Source organism: Canis aureus, chromosome 22 (genome assembly GCF_053574225.1).
Source record: "Canis aureus isolate CA01 chromosome 22, VMU_Caureus_v.1.0, whole genome shotgun sequence".
Lineage (NCBI taxonomy): Eukaryota > Metazoa > Chordata > Mammalia > Carnivora > Canidae > Canis > Canis aureus.
The window spans coordinates 44,221,005-44,236,150 of record NC_135632.1 but is presented as its reverse complement, the minus strand read 5'-3'; the positions used below and the strand labels follow the sequence as shown (position 1 = coordinate 44,236,150).

At 41.2% G+C, this 15,146-nt stretch overlaps 1 protein-coding gene across 3 annotated transcripts in view; it reads right to left on the bottom strand.

Annotated features, from left to right (window-relative positions):
- The window catches only part of SCN10A (sodium voltage-gated channel alpha subunit 10), a 91,091-nt gene that overhangs the window by 27,258 nt on the left and 48,687 nt on the right, over positions 1 to 15,146 (bottom strand). For 2 of the 3 annotated variants that reach the window (XM_077865743.1, XM_077865746.1), the window contains 3 exons: positions 3,965 to 4,324; positions 2,066 to 2,512; positions 584 to 721 (listed from right to left, as the gene is read on the bottom strand). In XM_077865743.1, the coding sequence (XP_077721869.1) occupies positions 584 to 721; positions 2,066 to 2,512; positions 3,965 to 4,324 (945 nt within the window). The remainder of the gene's footprint in view (positions 1 to 583; positions 722 to 2,065; positions 2,513 to 3,964; positions 4,325 to 15,146) is intronic. The other variant, XM_077865745.1, reaches the window with a different exon arrangement.

The window sequence follows — 15,146 nt, the reverse complement described above, 5'->3', positions numbered from 1 at the left end:
ACTACTCAATACAGACAACCTCTCCAGAGCATCAGAATGTTTTTGGCTGGAAAAAAATGATGTGGACAAAAGAGAGTGGGGGCGGGGGCAGTCACAGGGAAGACTTCCTCACCCACAAGCAACTCTGACTTTCATCTGTTGGCTCAGAAAGACACTTTCTCTGTGCATTGTCTTTTGTTTCCTTTTTTCTTGGCTGTCATTTTCTGGGCACTTATTCCATTTCAGGCAGGAGCTAAACAGTTGACAAGCAGCATCTCATTTAAGCTTCAAAAGAATCCTACCAGGTAGGCATTACCATTCAGTTTCAGAGATGAAGACAAGGAGACTCAGAGCACCTGAGGATCTTGTCCTTATTATCCACCTCCCCACCCTGTGGAGTACCCCCCTCTTTCCACTGAAATTGTGCTGACCAGCCCAGAGGTTAGGACGGGCCTTGACAATCCTCACGATGAGACATGAGGTTATGTGATTGGCAGCAGTCTGAAACACCACTTCCCGTGCAGCCCCATCTTCCAGCCTCTACCATCCCACTGGTCAGTGTCCGACAGGCTGTGCAACCTCTCCTGGAAGCTCACATACCTACCTCTGCAGGCGCCTGGGCAGCAGCCTCGTCTTTCCACTTCTCATCCACGTAGGAAGCCAGGTCCTCAGAGGACATTCCAGAGCCTGGGCTCCTGGGCGCCGTGTGGCCCTCACACATCTCGACTTGCAGCTGCTCCTGCTAGTGAGAGAGGGTCCCATCTGGCCACCTGTGTCCACTCTCAGCTGACTACTTCTCATTTGAAGAGATCTTGCACCTCATAGTCTGCCAGAGTTAAGGATCTAATCTCTGCAGCATATATACATGCATCCATATACACATGCTTGTGTGAAGTGAGCCTGGAGTCTCCATAACCAGATCTGTTTAACTCTTGCTCCATTACTTTCAAGCTGTATGACCTTAGGCAAAAAAAATTTAACCTGTCTGATCTCCGTTTTTCCTACCTGCAAAATTGAGAAGACAAGATCTACTTTAATTAGTGATTTTGATGACTAAACATGTGAATGCTTGTAAAAACACTTTGCATGAAGTGCTTGGCTCAATAGATGTTAGCTATGACCATTATTACTTGTCCAGAGGTCGGAGTGGTAGTGAACTTGTCCGTCTGAAGTCCCCTAAGAGCCCCCAAAGTAACTGAAAATGCCTCTGAGTGGAGATAGCCGTCACAGAGTTCATGTCCTTTATTCCAGGGATGGTGACGCCCTGCCCTCGGCTGTCACCCATACAAAGGCATGTAAAATATGGCAGCTGATAATAGCAGCTGCTGGAACACAAGAAAAGTGACAGCTGCAGGGGAAGGAGGCTGTGGTAGAGCTACAGACTCAAAGCACAGCTGTCTGAGGCCACTTAGTGGCCTGGCCAGCAGCCCTGCCTATCTCTAGGGACCCTTGCCTTCCCATATTGTGTGGAAATATATGCCCTGAGTCACTGAGAAGAGACCAATGAGTGTTCGTCTATATATCAGCTTAAGGTAGTAGGGAGCTGTGCAAAGTATTTAAAAATATATGTGCTACCGAAAGGCTTAAATGTACTTTAAATTCTTCAGTGCCAAAAAGAACAAGTGTCATTTCCCTGTGATATTCTTTGTTGGGGAAAGCTGGATAAATGAGTCACATAATGATCAGGATTCCCTAAGCTTCCGATGAAGATCAGATGAATCTTGCTCTTGGACAACATCTGTTCTTAGAGGAGTCTCGTTAGCATCTTAGGCAGAGAGCCTGAGTTGGGTGAAGCAAGCAGGGCAGTTGTATGAAAGACAATCCCAAGTACCTCAAAGTTGCCTGGGACTAAGATGCTGCCCCTGCTCTCTGCTTGCCTGGGGAATTCTGATCCTTATTCCAGGCCCTGCTCAAATGCCACTTCCCCCAGAAAGCTGAGCATGGCTTTTGCTTTCTGACATCAAGTGTTCCTATGCTTGGTTTGTGGAGGGCTCATCAAGGATGTGCCAGTCCTGATGGTGGAAAACCTCCTTATTCTAATTTCCTTTTTGTCCTCGCATCAGTCCAGCCCTGGGAGGACTCTCACCTGCCCTTGGAGGATCACTTCCTGCTGGGAACTCTGAGAATCCTCCTCACCATCTTCCTCCAGGTCATCGAGGTCAGATTCACCCTCCGCAATGGGCACAGAGACCCATATGTTAGGATTGGTGATGAAGTCACTGTGGTCGTCCCTGAGGCCTCTGGACACTGAGAGCCCTCCAGGGCTCCCCACAGCTGCATTAGCAGCAATGTGGTTCTCAGCTTTGGAGCTGGAGAGTGGGAGTTTCACCACCAGCTGGGGCTCTGCCTTGGGCCAGGGCAGCAGGCAGGGCCTAGTGAAGAAGTTGCAAATGGCCTTCTTGGTACGATGGCCAAATGCCTGGATCCGTGCCAGGGCCACCTGCAGGTTGTTCACCTCCCCATCTTCATCTGGAGTTGCAAGGTTGTCGGCACTGAAGGAGTTCAGCAGCAGGGCGATGAACAAGTTGAGGACCTGGAGAGGAATGGAAGCAAAGATGGCTTGACTAATGAGCTGAGCCCCTCCGCAGTCTGCTAGGCAGGCAGCCAGATGGCAGGACAGCCACACCTGGGCCTCTCCTTGTCCACCCCAACGCTTTCCCTCTTGGGGGGAAACGACATTTTGAAACCCACTAAGGGGAGTCTTGGGAATGTCCCAAGTGACCTGCCTCATGTGGACAAGGCTTGGAAGCACATTCTCGGCCAATCGTCTTGCTATTTCCAACTTCCTATTCTTCCCCCATGAGCAGGGACTGGGGACTCCCTCCCTTTAGGAGTGGTTGTGAAAAGGAAATGACTGAGGGCTGTAAAAGTACTTGGAGTGGGGAAACTTCCTGCCAGAAGGTGAGGGACCCCTATAGCTCTGTAGAGATGATGAGCTCAGCCTGGAAGAAAGGATCTTTGGCCAACCTCCTAACCTGAGAATGGGGCAAGTTGGGGTGGCGGGGGCAGAGTGGAAGGCATCCATGACCTGAATGGGAAAGACTGAAAGGTCTGGATTTGTTTTTTCATCTTTCTTGGTTTAGCTTTCTTGTGTCTAAAACTCTTACAGTGAAAGAATCCAAGTTGGTTGACGTTCAGGACAATAAGAAAGGGGCTTCTGAGGACCCATATGTCCCCTTATAGCCAGCCAGCGCTGGTACAGCAAGGGTGTCCAGAACCACAGTAGGTGGGGGTAAGCTGAGGGCAAGGAACCAACTAGGATAGAGAAGGGGTGCTGGAGCCAATTGGCAGGAAGGTCTTCAATGGGGCTCCCCCAAATGTGGGAGTGGATTTTGTTATTGACATTGTGGCATTGGATGTTGTCCATGACCCAGCTTCTCTCTTTCATCTTGTCCCATCAAGCCTGCCCTCCTGCTCTTAGCTAGGACCTGTGTAGCTTAGAGAAATCAGTCAGCTCTCATACCAGAGAAAAATATCTTCTGAGACCCCCTAGAGTGGGGAAGGAAATTTTTCTTCAACAACTAACAGCTAACATTTACTGAGTTCCTGTTGTGGCCTAGACACTGCACTAGGCAATTTGCATATGTTATCTCCTGTAATTTAATTCCCCTGGTAAGCCTGTGAGTAAGCACTATTTTCTTGATTTTAAGGAAATTAAAGCTGGAGGAGATTGTCTCTTGTGCTGGGTCATCCAGCCTTACTAGTGGTGGAGCTGGGATTCTAAACAGGTCTTTCCATCCTGATCCTACATGCTCACACCAGCAAGTCAGGTTACCTCCCAAGGGACAGTTCTTAGAACATGCCCCACATGGCTTTGCAATGTTTGAAGACTTACAGTCGGGCAGGTATGATGGGGGCATAAAAATGTGCAACATCAAAGTTTTTTAGGATAACCCAGAAGTAAAAAAAAAAAAAAAAAAAAGGATAACCCAGAAGTCTCTCCATTGTCCCCAAGACAGGGACCCCAGGGGGGCTCGACACTTACTACCAGGTTCCCCAGCACCATCACTGTCAAGAAAAGGATGAGGCATATGGATTTCTGGCCAACTTCCATGCAGGCCCACATGTTCTCAATCCACTCTCCACACAGGATCCGGAAGACGATGAGGAAGGAGTGGAAGAAGTCATGCATGTGCCAGCGTGGCCATTCTTCATTGGGCGCAGAGATATTGCGCCGGTTGTCACGGTAGTTTTCCCCAAGTAGCTGTTTGCCAACCAGAGCGAAGACAAAGACAATGATGGCCAGGATGATGGTGAGGTTTCCTAGTGCCCCCACTGAGTTCCCGATGATCTTGATGAGTGTGTTTAAGGTTGGCCAGGACTTGGCCAGCTTAAAGACCCGCAGCTGCAGAGAAATAGAGACTGAGTCAGGTCCTGGTTGCTCTGCTCTTGTCATCACCTTTCATCTCAAGTCTTGACCCAAAACCAAAGGTCAAGGAAGGCAAGCTCATTTCATTAAGATGGGGTGTTCCCAGGAAGGTGCTTTTTTTTTTTTTTTTAAAGATTTATTTATTCATGAGAGACAGAGACAGGCAGAGACAGACAGAGGGGAAAGCAGGCTCCTCAAGGAGCTTGATGCAGGACTCGATCCAGGACCTGGGATTATGCCCTGAGCTGAAGGCAGACACTCAACTGCTGAGCTACCCAGGTGTCCTAGGAAGCTGCTTTTAGAGACCTTTGTTTTAGTTATCTGTTACTCAAAAATATGACCAGCCTTCTATAGTCCTTATGTATCAACATGCTTCAGCAACTGCGGCAGGCAGGAGTTTTATACTGAGATGGTGGTCTTGCCATATGCATTCTATTCTGTAGCTACAGGCTTTCTAAATGTTGGCCTATTCAATGGGGGGTATGATGGAGCTTACAAATAAGTGAGGATGGCCCGCTTTTGACTGAAGAAAAGTTAGCTTTCTACAGGTAGTTCAAAACCCACTGTATTTGAGAAGTATTGGCGAACTATATTGTAGGGCATTTCTTATCTTGGGGCCACAGACAACATCTGCTGCCCCCACCAGCTCTGAGATGGCAAGTATATGATTTCATGGACCAGCATTCACATGTTTGTTTAGTTGACCAACCAAACTACTCACGTCATTGATTGCCAGTCACACATGTGCCTGGCTCTGTGTGAGCCTGTGGGGTGTACAGAGAGAGATACGTGGGCTCCTGCCCTCATGGAATTAATAGCTTAGTTAAGAAGACTAGGCAAAGATCCAAAAAGCCTCCACTGTAAACATGAATGTGTGAAGTCCCACAAGAAAGCATAAATGCTATGCATACAGATGTATAAACATTTAAAAAATACATTTGTGTGGTTCTCTAATTTTTTAGAAGGAAATGTCTGGGTTCAGTGGTCATGGGTATTTAGGGAACACCTAGTAAGAGTCTGGCTCTGGCCTAGGGGTTAAGATGCAATGCTGAACAGAACTGTGCAACAATAGTTTTAGCAGCCACACAGCAGTAAGCCCCAGGGAAGCTTTAATATTCTTATACAGGAAGTTCCATACCCTCTTCTCTTTGTGATGGGGTGCAATGGTCTATGTTCACCTTAGACCTACCCTGGAAATTATTCTCCTCATACTGGAAACAGAGCTTAAAACCCTAGTTTTGTAGACTAAACATAGAGGCAGCAGATAAGCCCAAACAAACACTGAGCATTGGAAACTAGATGGAGCTGTTTTGTGGAGGGTTTTGGGAGAATGCCAAGTTTCCTTAGCAACATAATTGCTACAGGTTTCCACGCTCACAGTAAACTCTGGACAAGTGCAGAGGCAAAGGCTATAGTAGGGCCCTGATGCCACCTGCCACATCACAGAGCCTTGTGGGGCATGACTTGGGTCAGTGAGAGACATATGGGCATGCTCACTGGCCATAAGCAAAAGGACCAAGCGCTGACTCTTGCCTTAACTGAATCTAAGTTTCCACTGCTTCCTTAGTTAGTTGGGGTGGGGGTGGAGAGCTTAGAAATTAATATAAGAGTCCTGTTAGGTAGCCATTTGTTGTCCATAATTAAGCTTATGCCAAACTGCAAGCAAATTGTGTGTAATTGCTATTAGAGGGCATGAATCAAGTGGTCCTTTATGAATTCTTTTGTTGTCATTACAGAAGGCAAGAGAACAAGATCACTTCACTTGCTGTTCTAGAGATATCTGGGCTTGGGGGCCCCTAGTCTTAGGTATCAGTCAATACATATTTATAGAGTGCCTACTGTGGAGCCCCCAGATAAGCTGGCTAGCTTTTGCTAGTGCCTAGAGTGAGTGGTCCAGGAGAACAGCCCCACATGCACCCACGATTCCCAAGAATCTCACCTCCACTCCCATCCAATTGCTTTCTCTACACTTTGCCCAGCTTAGCATTACATCAAAGGGAATTCTTTATAATATCACATAAGGCTTATAAATTGTTGCTTTTAAGTGCTGCTGAATATTACTTCATATTTAATTAACCATTTCTCTAGTTAATCTCATAATTAATATAAAAACTTCTATTTAGAGGGGAAAAGACTGGAAGGAAATAAACCAAGCTGGTAACATGGACATATTTGTATGGAAATATATCCAAATATTTTGAATCTTAGAGTTAAACTTTTCTCTTTATTTTCAACTTACTTGAATTAAGAGGCTTTACTTTTAGAATAAAATGGAAAGTCTAAAGGTAAGTCTGTCCTCTACTGGGGAGGTTACCACTTGGTGATGAAGTGGGCCTTGTGAAAAATATCAATAGACAGGATAATATGGTAGACCATACTGGGTCCCCTTGGTTTTGTCTTTCCATCAAAAACTTACTAAAAATGCTGGATAATAAAATCCAAGGTACACTGATGATTTATTAATAAAGTAAGTAAATTCTTGAGCCAAAAATTAAATAAATATGGGAATTTAGATATACAGATTATTGAAGCTAGCTTTTTCTCTGAAGACATTTGTAAAACCAAGTGAATCTAGCATGGGTTTCACTGGTCTCATGAAGCATGGGAAGCAGGAAATGTATCTCAGGGCCTGTCTAAGGTAGAAGGTCTAACAGGAATTTCTCCTCCTTTTAGGACTAGATTCCAAAGATCTATAACTTCCATGTAAGGACAAACCAGAAATAAGCCCAGAAGAATGCTAGGAACACTAAATGGTCTGGGTGGAGGGTGGAGAACTGACACTCAGAATTTGGACCTCCAAAGGCTCCTCACAAAAGGTTTTACCTCGAATTCACACTACTGAGTTATTTCAAGCTGAGAATTTAATTTAGAGCAGACCTATAAAGTACCTTGCAGAAGTGAATGCAAATACTCCCTGAAAAACCAGCCTACAGCCTCCACCCAAAAGTGTCTAAGAGTTGCAGTAAAGCAAACAAATACATAATAATGAGGCATCATGAGGGAATGAGATCCATGATGTGTATGTGGAGACTGCCATTCAGTTTCTTTAGGTAATAAAATTATTAGCCAGAGATAACAGTATAATTAGATATAATATGTTAAAAAAATAGGGCTCAGCGGTTTAGTGCTGCCTTCAGCTCAGGTCGTGATCCCGAAGTCCCAGGATCGAATCCCATGTCGGGCTCCCTGCATGGAGCCTGCTTCTCCCTCTGCCTGTGTCTCTGCCTCTCTCACTTTGTCTCTCATGAATAAATAAATAAAATAAAATCTTAAAAAAAAAAAAGAAATAAAACATAAACTGAAAAATGTATGCAGAGAACAAGAAACTAAATAATAATAAGTTTTGAAAAATAACTAGAACTTTTAGAAATTAAAAATATAACACAACATTAAAAAAAACCTTATGGAGTAGTTTCACATCAGATGTGATATAGTTTAGGAAAGAATTAATGAATTGTAGATATATCAGAAGAAATTATCCAGAAGGTAGCCCGGAAAGACCTAGATGGAATATATCAAAAAGTCATAAGAACACAGAGAACAGAGCGGGAGAGTTTAATATATGTCTAATGAAAGTCCAAGAGAAGAAAGAGTGATGTGGAGGCTAGATTTGCCCATATGATGTCTTGGAACTTTTTTGGAACTGAAGAAAATCATAAATCTGGGGATTTAAGAAATCAAAGAATCCTAAGCATTACAAATAAAAAAAATAAATAAACCCATACCTAAACACATGCTAATGAGATTACAGAACAGCAAAGACAGAAGATTTTAAAAGCATCTAGAGAAAAAGAAACAACAGTTAAATTGAAAGCTGACTTCTCATCAGCAGCAATAGAGGTTAGAACACTGTAGAATATCTTCAATGAACTGGGATAAAATAACAATTAACTAGAACTTTACATCCGTTAGAAATTGTTCTTAAAGACAACGGCAAACTGAATGGCACATTTTAGATAAATGAAACTGAGAGAGATTCTTGCCAGAAGACACCCAGGTAAAGAGATTCTAAAAAATCTGCTTCAAGCAGAAGGAAAGTATCACATGCAAGAATGTAAAAAGAGCAAGGATGTGTTAAGCATGAGGGTGAATCTAAACAAGCATTGAGTGTATACAACAATAATGTCTCATGGGGCATGGCGGAGAATGGCTATATGGTCAGCATTCGCTTCTGCTCCTCTCAGACACAAAGGAAGACTGTTTTCCACTTTTAATTGTAAATAGTTGAGGTCATGTTATTGGATTCTGACTGATGGAATGCCGATGGAGACAGTAGTGTATGCTACTTTCAGGCATAGCCATAAAACACCAGTGCACTTTCTCATCCCCTCCCATGGCCACTGTAGAGGTCACTCATTGAATATGGTGACATCACATTATCCTGGATCCCCAAGTTACTCCTTGGAGCCAACACTCCAGGAGAGCTTCCCAACTAGCAATGAATATGTTGTGAAACAGAAACCTCTATTAGGTTAACACAGAGATATATAGATTGTTGCAATAGCCTAACTATACTTATCTTTTTTTTTAAGATTTTTATTTATTTCTTCATGAGAGACATAAGGAGAGAGGCAGAGACATAGGCAGAGGGAGAAGCAGGCTCCCTGTAGGGAGCCTGATGCAGGACTTGATCCCAGGACTCCGGGATCTCGACCTGAGCTGAAGGCAGACACTCAACCACTGAGCCACCCAGGTGCACCTAGTTGTACTTATCTTGAATAATGTAGAAATTGGTACATTGAAAAGAGATATTGCCATTTCAAGCCATCAAATATGTGGCACTGGTTTAGGGTCATGTCACAGACAATAAGGAAACTGATATAAGAAGGCTCAGAAAGTGTTGATCTGTGTTGCAATTAGTATTGTGGGTCGGTTGTAGTCAGTTACATTTGTCAAGCTGTTGCAAGAAGAGATGCTCTTGGAGAATATTTGGCGGATTAATAAGAAATAAAAGGAAACAGAATCCAGAACTTTAGAGCCTTGAAGTTTCAGGAAAGTACACTGCTTTAGATCTGAATCAATTAAGCAATAGGATCAAATCTTAAAGTATTGAAGACCAGTTAAATTTTTAATGAAATGAAGTAAATCTTAGCAAAGATTTGCTAAATGCTGTAGCCACCATTTGAGAGCCACCAGTTGAGAGAGAAAGGCACGGGGATGAGAAAGCAAAGAAATAAAGAGGAATTGAGAACTTTGTCAAAGACAAAACTATGGGAGTGTAGGACACAGAGAGGTCTGAAGCCACCTAAATTTTGAAGGATTTGCATCACAAAAGAAACCATGAGCTCTGAGTGGAAAAAAAACCTTTGACTGGGTGATGGGCACTGAGGGGGGCATTTGGCAGGATGAGCACTGGGTGTTATGCTAAATGTTGGCAAATTGAACTCCAATAAAAAAACTAAAAACTAAAAACTAAAACTAAAAACAAGCCTTGGCCATGTTTCCACAAGCAGGAGGCAAGCTTTGAAGACTGTGCAATCCTTCTTTGGATGTGGCAGCATCACTTCTTGAAGTAGTCCCACCTGAAGTTGACTGGCTTGCATTAGACTATGATATGAGTGAAAAATAAACTTTGATTGGGTTAAGCTATGGAGTTTTGGGTATTGTTTATGCGACAGCTAGAATTATTATTGATTAAGTCACATAGCTTTTTTTTTTAAACAAGATAGAATTAAAATATTTAACACAATAGTAAGTTGGGAATTATTTATGATTGATTAAACCACATAACTTTTTAAAAGCCAGATAAAATTTAAATGCTAAGTACAATAGTAAGTTAGGAAGGGGTAAATGTAATGAAAATTGGTCTTGGAAAGTAAAGGTTTTAGCTAACTTTTGACTTTAATTAAGTAATTCCTAAGGTAACCACTCAAAGAATAAAAATAGAAAGGCTTGCAAACCAATAAAGGAGGAAAATAAACACTCTAAAATAGATGAAGAATTGAGGAAGAGAGGGAGCGCCTGGGTGACTCAATAGGTCTGCCTTTGACTCAGGTCATGATTCTGGGGAGATTGACCCAGCAGGGAGCCTGCTTCTCCCTCTCCCTCTGTCTCTATTGCCCCCACCTTTGTGCTCTCTCTCTCAAATAAATAAATAAATAAATAAATAAATAAATAAATAAATAAAATCTTTTAAAAAAAGGAATTGAGGAAAAGAGGGAACAGAAATACTAGGACAGATGAAGCAAATAGAAAACCCAAAATATGATAGACACAAATCCAAACATATCAGTATTCACAATAAAGTAAGTCAGCTAAATGTTTTGGTTAAAAGACAAATATTGGATTGTCAGAACTAAAATAAGAATCCAAAATCTGACTCTATATTTACAAGACTCATATAAAAACCCTAAAGATATACAAAAGTTGTAAGAAAAAGGAAGGGTAACAATGCACCATGCAAATTCTATACCAAAAGAAAACATGATATGAGGCAGATGAGATTTTTTTTTAGGCAAAAAGCATTTTTAGGGAGAAAGAAGGTCAATTCTTACTGATAAAAGTTTCACTTTACGGGGAAGATATAACAACTTAAAATATGTATGCATTTAATAACACAGTCTCAAGATAGAACCATAAGGAGAAACAGACCATGCCATAATCATAGTGGGAGATATTTTTATACACTACCATCTCAGTAATTGCTAGAACACGCAGACAAAAATAAGCAGGGATTTAGAATATTTGGACCACACAATGAACTTTCTCTAGCCGATGGATATATGCAGAGTATTGTACCCTACAACTGCAGAAGACACCTTTTCAAGGGAATAAGGAACAGTTTCAACATGCTGGGCCAAAAGAAAATTCCAATAAATCTCAAACCATTAAGTATGCCTTGTATGTTCTCTGACTATAATGCAATTAAGTTAGAACTCGATAGCATAAAGATATCCAGAAATTAAGAACTGTGCTACTAATTAACCTTTGAGTCAAAGAAGAAATCAAATTTGAAATTAGAAAATATTTAGAACCAAACAATAAGGAAAATTCTACATATTATAGCAGTTCTTAGAAGGAAATGAAGTCTTCAATGAATATATTGGAAAGGAAAATAGGTTGAAAATTCCATCTTAAGAAGTTAGAAAAGCATAAAATATGTAGGATGGAGAATGTAATTAAGATAAGATGCAGGATTACATGAAATACAAAACATCAATGAAGGAGAGGAGACCAATGAGTTAAAAGTTGGTTCTTTGAAAAGACTAATTAAATTGACAACCTTTGGCAAGGCTAATAAGAACAGACAAGGAAAGCGCAAATCACCATTTTTAAAGAAAAAGGTAACATAAGTATAGGTGATATAGACCCTTAAAATATAATGGCATAGCATACACTACTTTATGCCAAAAAACTTGAAAATTTAGATAAGGGAAATTTTTAGAAAACTATAACTTATCAAAACCAATTTGAGAAACAGAAAACCTGACTAGTCCCACAGCCAGGAAGAAAATTAGGTCAGTAATGAAAAATCTTGACCTCAGATGGCCTCATTGGTGAATCCTACCAACCCTATAAGGAATAAATAGTTACAATCTTACTCAAAGACTGGGTATAGAGGAAGAGGACTATTTCTCATCTCTTTTTATGAAAATGAGCACAACCTTGATACCTAGATGCTAACACCTGTCAAGTGCAATGTAGGAAGGAGAATTACAGGCCAAATATTACTCATCAATACGGATGCAAAAATTCTAAGCAAATTCTAAGCAAACTGAATCTTCCAGTGTATAAAAAAAAGTGTATCGCAACCAAGTCAGGTTCATCCCAGGAAGGCAAAGTTGATTTAACAGTAGAAAATCAATTAATATGATTCACCACTTTAATGGATTAAAGGACAAAAATCATTTGATTATCTTAATACATGCAGGACAATTGTCTGATAAAATTAACCATCCATTCATGACGAATATTCTAAACAAAGAAACTTCCTAAAACGATAAAGGTTTCTTTTTTATCTTTAAAAAAGCAAATGTTAGGCTTGGTGAAATATTGAAAGCACTCTCTTTGAGATCAGGAAAACAGCAAGGATGTCTGCTAATAACACTTCCTTTCAATAGTATACTGGGCATCTAATCAGCACAATCATGTAGTAAAAAGAACCAAATGGTATAAGCATTAAAAAAAAAGATATAAAACTCATTATTTGCATATGACATGATTGTGTTAAAAATTTAAAAGATTATATAGATAAATCAGAATTAATAAGGAATTTCTGAATGCAAAAGTGCTAAATAGCAAAATGTTAGTAAAACAAAAAAAAAAAAACAAACAAAAACAAAACAAAAACAAACAAACAAACAACCCAGAAAAGAACATTTAAAAAGAGATTTCATTTATAATAGCATAATGAACTAGGGAATACCCAGGAATAAATCTAACAAAAGATGCAGAAAATTCCTTGTAGAAGAAGTTATAAAGCTTTAGGGAGAGATTATGCAACTATTGAAAGATTAAAAAAATGAAGAGTGTGTTGTTTTCATAGGTCAGAAGACTATATAATGTAAAGGTTGCATTTCTTCCCCAATTGATGTAAAAATTATTGCAGTCCCAATAGGAAAGAACAACACTTTTGTGTGTATGTGGAGATGTAACTTGGCACTTCAATTCTAAAATGAATATGGAGATACAGATATTCTTTTTTTTTTTTTTTAATTTATTTTTTATTGGTGTTCAATTTACTACAGATATTCTTTAAGAAGTAAAACAAGGTGGGTGACTTGCCTTGTAGACACAGACACACTCAAGGCAATTGCAGTATTTAAGATGTGGTATTGCTACAAGGACAGACCAGTGGATGCATGGAGCAAGGATTTAAATGATGGGGAGGGAGGCAATGCTACTCTGAGAGGGAGCAAAAAGCAAGAAAGAAGACACAGCATTTTCATTTCTTCCTTAGTTTCTTTCCTTCCTTCTTTCGATCAACAACTGTTTATTGAGTTCCTACTATGTGCTGGGCTTTGGGATAGAATGGCAGACAAGGAAACCCTGGGTTTTGTCTCATGGATAATTGTAAACTGTCTAAAACAGGCTAATTTGATGGGAGAACCCACCTTAAGATAATGTGGCTGGGGAGAACCTTTCTCAGGAGGTGACATGTGGGTTGAACCAGGAGAAATGAGAATGAATCATCTTAATTTTTCTGAAAAATCTAAAACTGTTCCAAGAAATAAAGTATATTAATAAAAACTATGAAACTGATGATCTGGGCTGTGTGAATTTTCTGCAGTAATGCCCACAGCTCAGGGGTAGGCACAGCAGAGGGAATATTTGGCTTCAACTTCAATATTTTCTAGGATTTTGCCAAATACAAAAATGTGAAGGGCTAGAGGCAAAAGGTGGTTGAGTTTGTTTTAAGAGTGTAATGATACTGATGGACCATGGTACCTAACCCAGGTAATGAGAAATTTGGGAGACGGTAAAGGAAGAGGACTCAAAGCCCCCAGGGAAATATGGGGGTGGTAGCTGTGGTCAGGGAATGGATGATGAGCAGCATATCAGGATCAGGAAGGTGGGGGCAAAGGGGCAGGTGTCTGGAAAATTCTGTAGGCCCAGGCTATGGAGTAAGCCTGCCCATTTGTGGTTGTCTGAGAATACAGGCAAAAAAGCATGAAGACTTGAAAACACCATGCTTGTTCCCAAGTGTGGCAAAAATGTTCATATTTTAGTAGGAAACTAACTTCAGGCCCTCACAGGGCATAAGGAGTATGGAATCTTGCTCCCTCAATGTTTGTGTATGAGTGTCCCACACTGACCACTAACTTAGGCGCCTGTCTCTTCACATCATTTTCTAGATATACAGAGAAATCTGTCCTTATTAAAATGTCCTTCTAAAAACCTGTCCTTCAGAAACACTAAAAAAGTGTTTTAATTCCTCTCTTCTCAAGTTTCCAGGTTATAGGCAAAGGCCCTATAGGCCCACTGTGCCCTTCTCTCCATAGGACAATGAGACAGGTGTCACTAACTGGTGGTACATGACACAAATGTGTCCCAGGACATACTTCATTTGGTCTTTAGAATGCCTTTAAAAAATTAGACTAGTAGCCCATATTAAAATCTGGATTTCTTGTTTCTCATGAAAAGTTGCAAACTGTGACAATCAATAGGCATATCATGCTGACTCCTATGTAAATGCCCCTCCCTGGAGTCATGCTCTGTGTTGGGTCTGCCTACGTGTTTACATGGGACATAAATCCAATGCCAAGATCTCTTGCTTGGCCAGTTTTATGTCATCACCTGCTTGATTCTTGAAGGCCTTTGAGTTTGCCACCCCACTGCAAGGAAATCAAGTCAGGCAGCTCAGTGCTGCTTTGCTGGCTCCCACACTAGGGCTCCAAACAGACTTTCTGGCCTAGAAGTGGACTCGGTGAGATTGCTGAGCATTCTCTCCTTCACTCTGTCCTCTCTCTCCAAAGCTGGACACTGAGCCCTAGTTAACAGTGAGAGAATACTGAGGATGGTAATTAGCCCATGCTAACAAGCCATGCTTGTTGTATCAAGGGGTTAGCGCTGTGCCTGATACATTGTCAGTGCTCAAAAAACAGTAGCTGTTAATATTGTTATCATTGTTATATTGTTATTTGATAAGAGAACAGGAGGGTGCAGACGAGAGAGGGCCAAGGCCTGGAGATGAGAAGGCATGCCCCAAATTTAAGTAAGTAGAAAGGACCAAGTCTCCAGCTCCCTGGAGCCATGCCCTGCCTCCTCCACACAGGGACAAGAGAGGAAGAACTTGCTGGCTGCTGAGGTCCCCAAAGGACGGTATCTGTTCCCAGGGTTATGGCTCCTTAAATGTGGA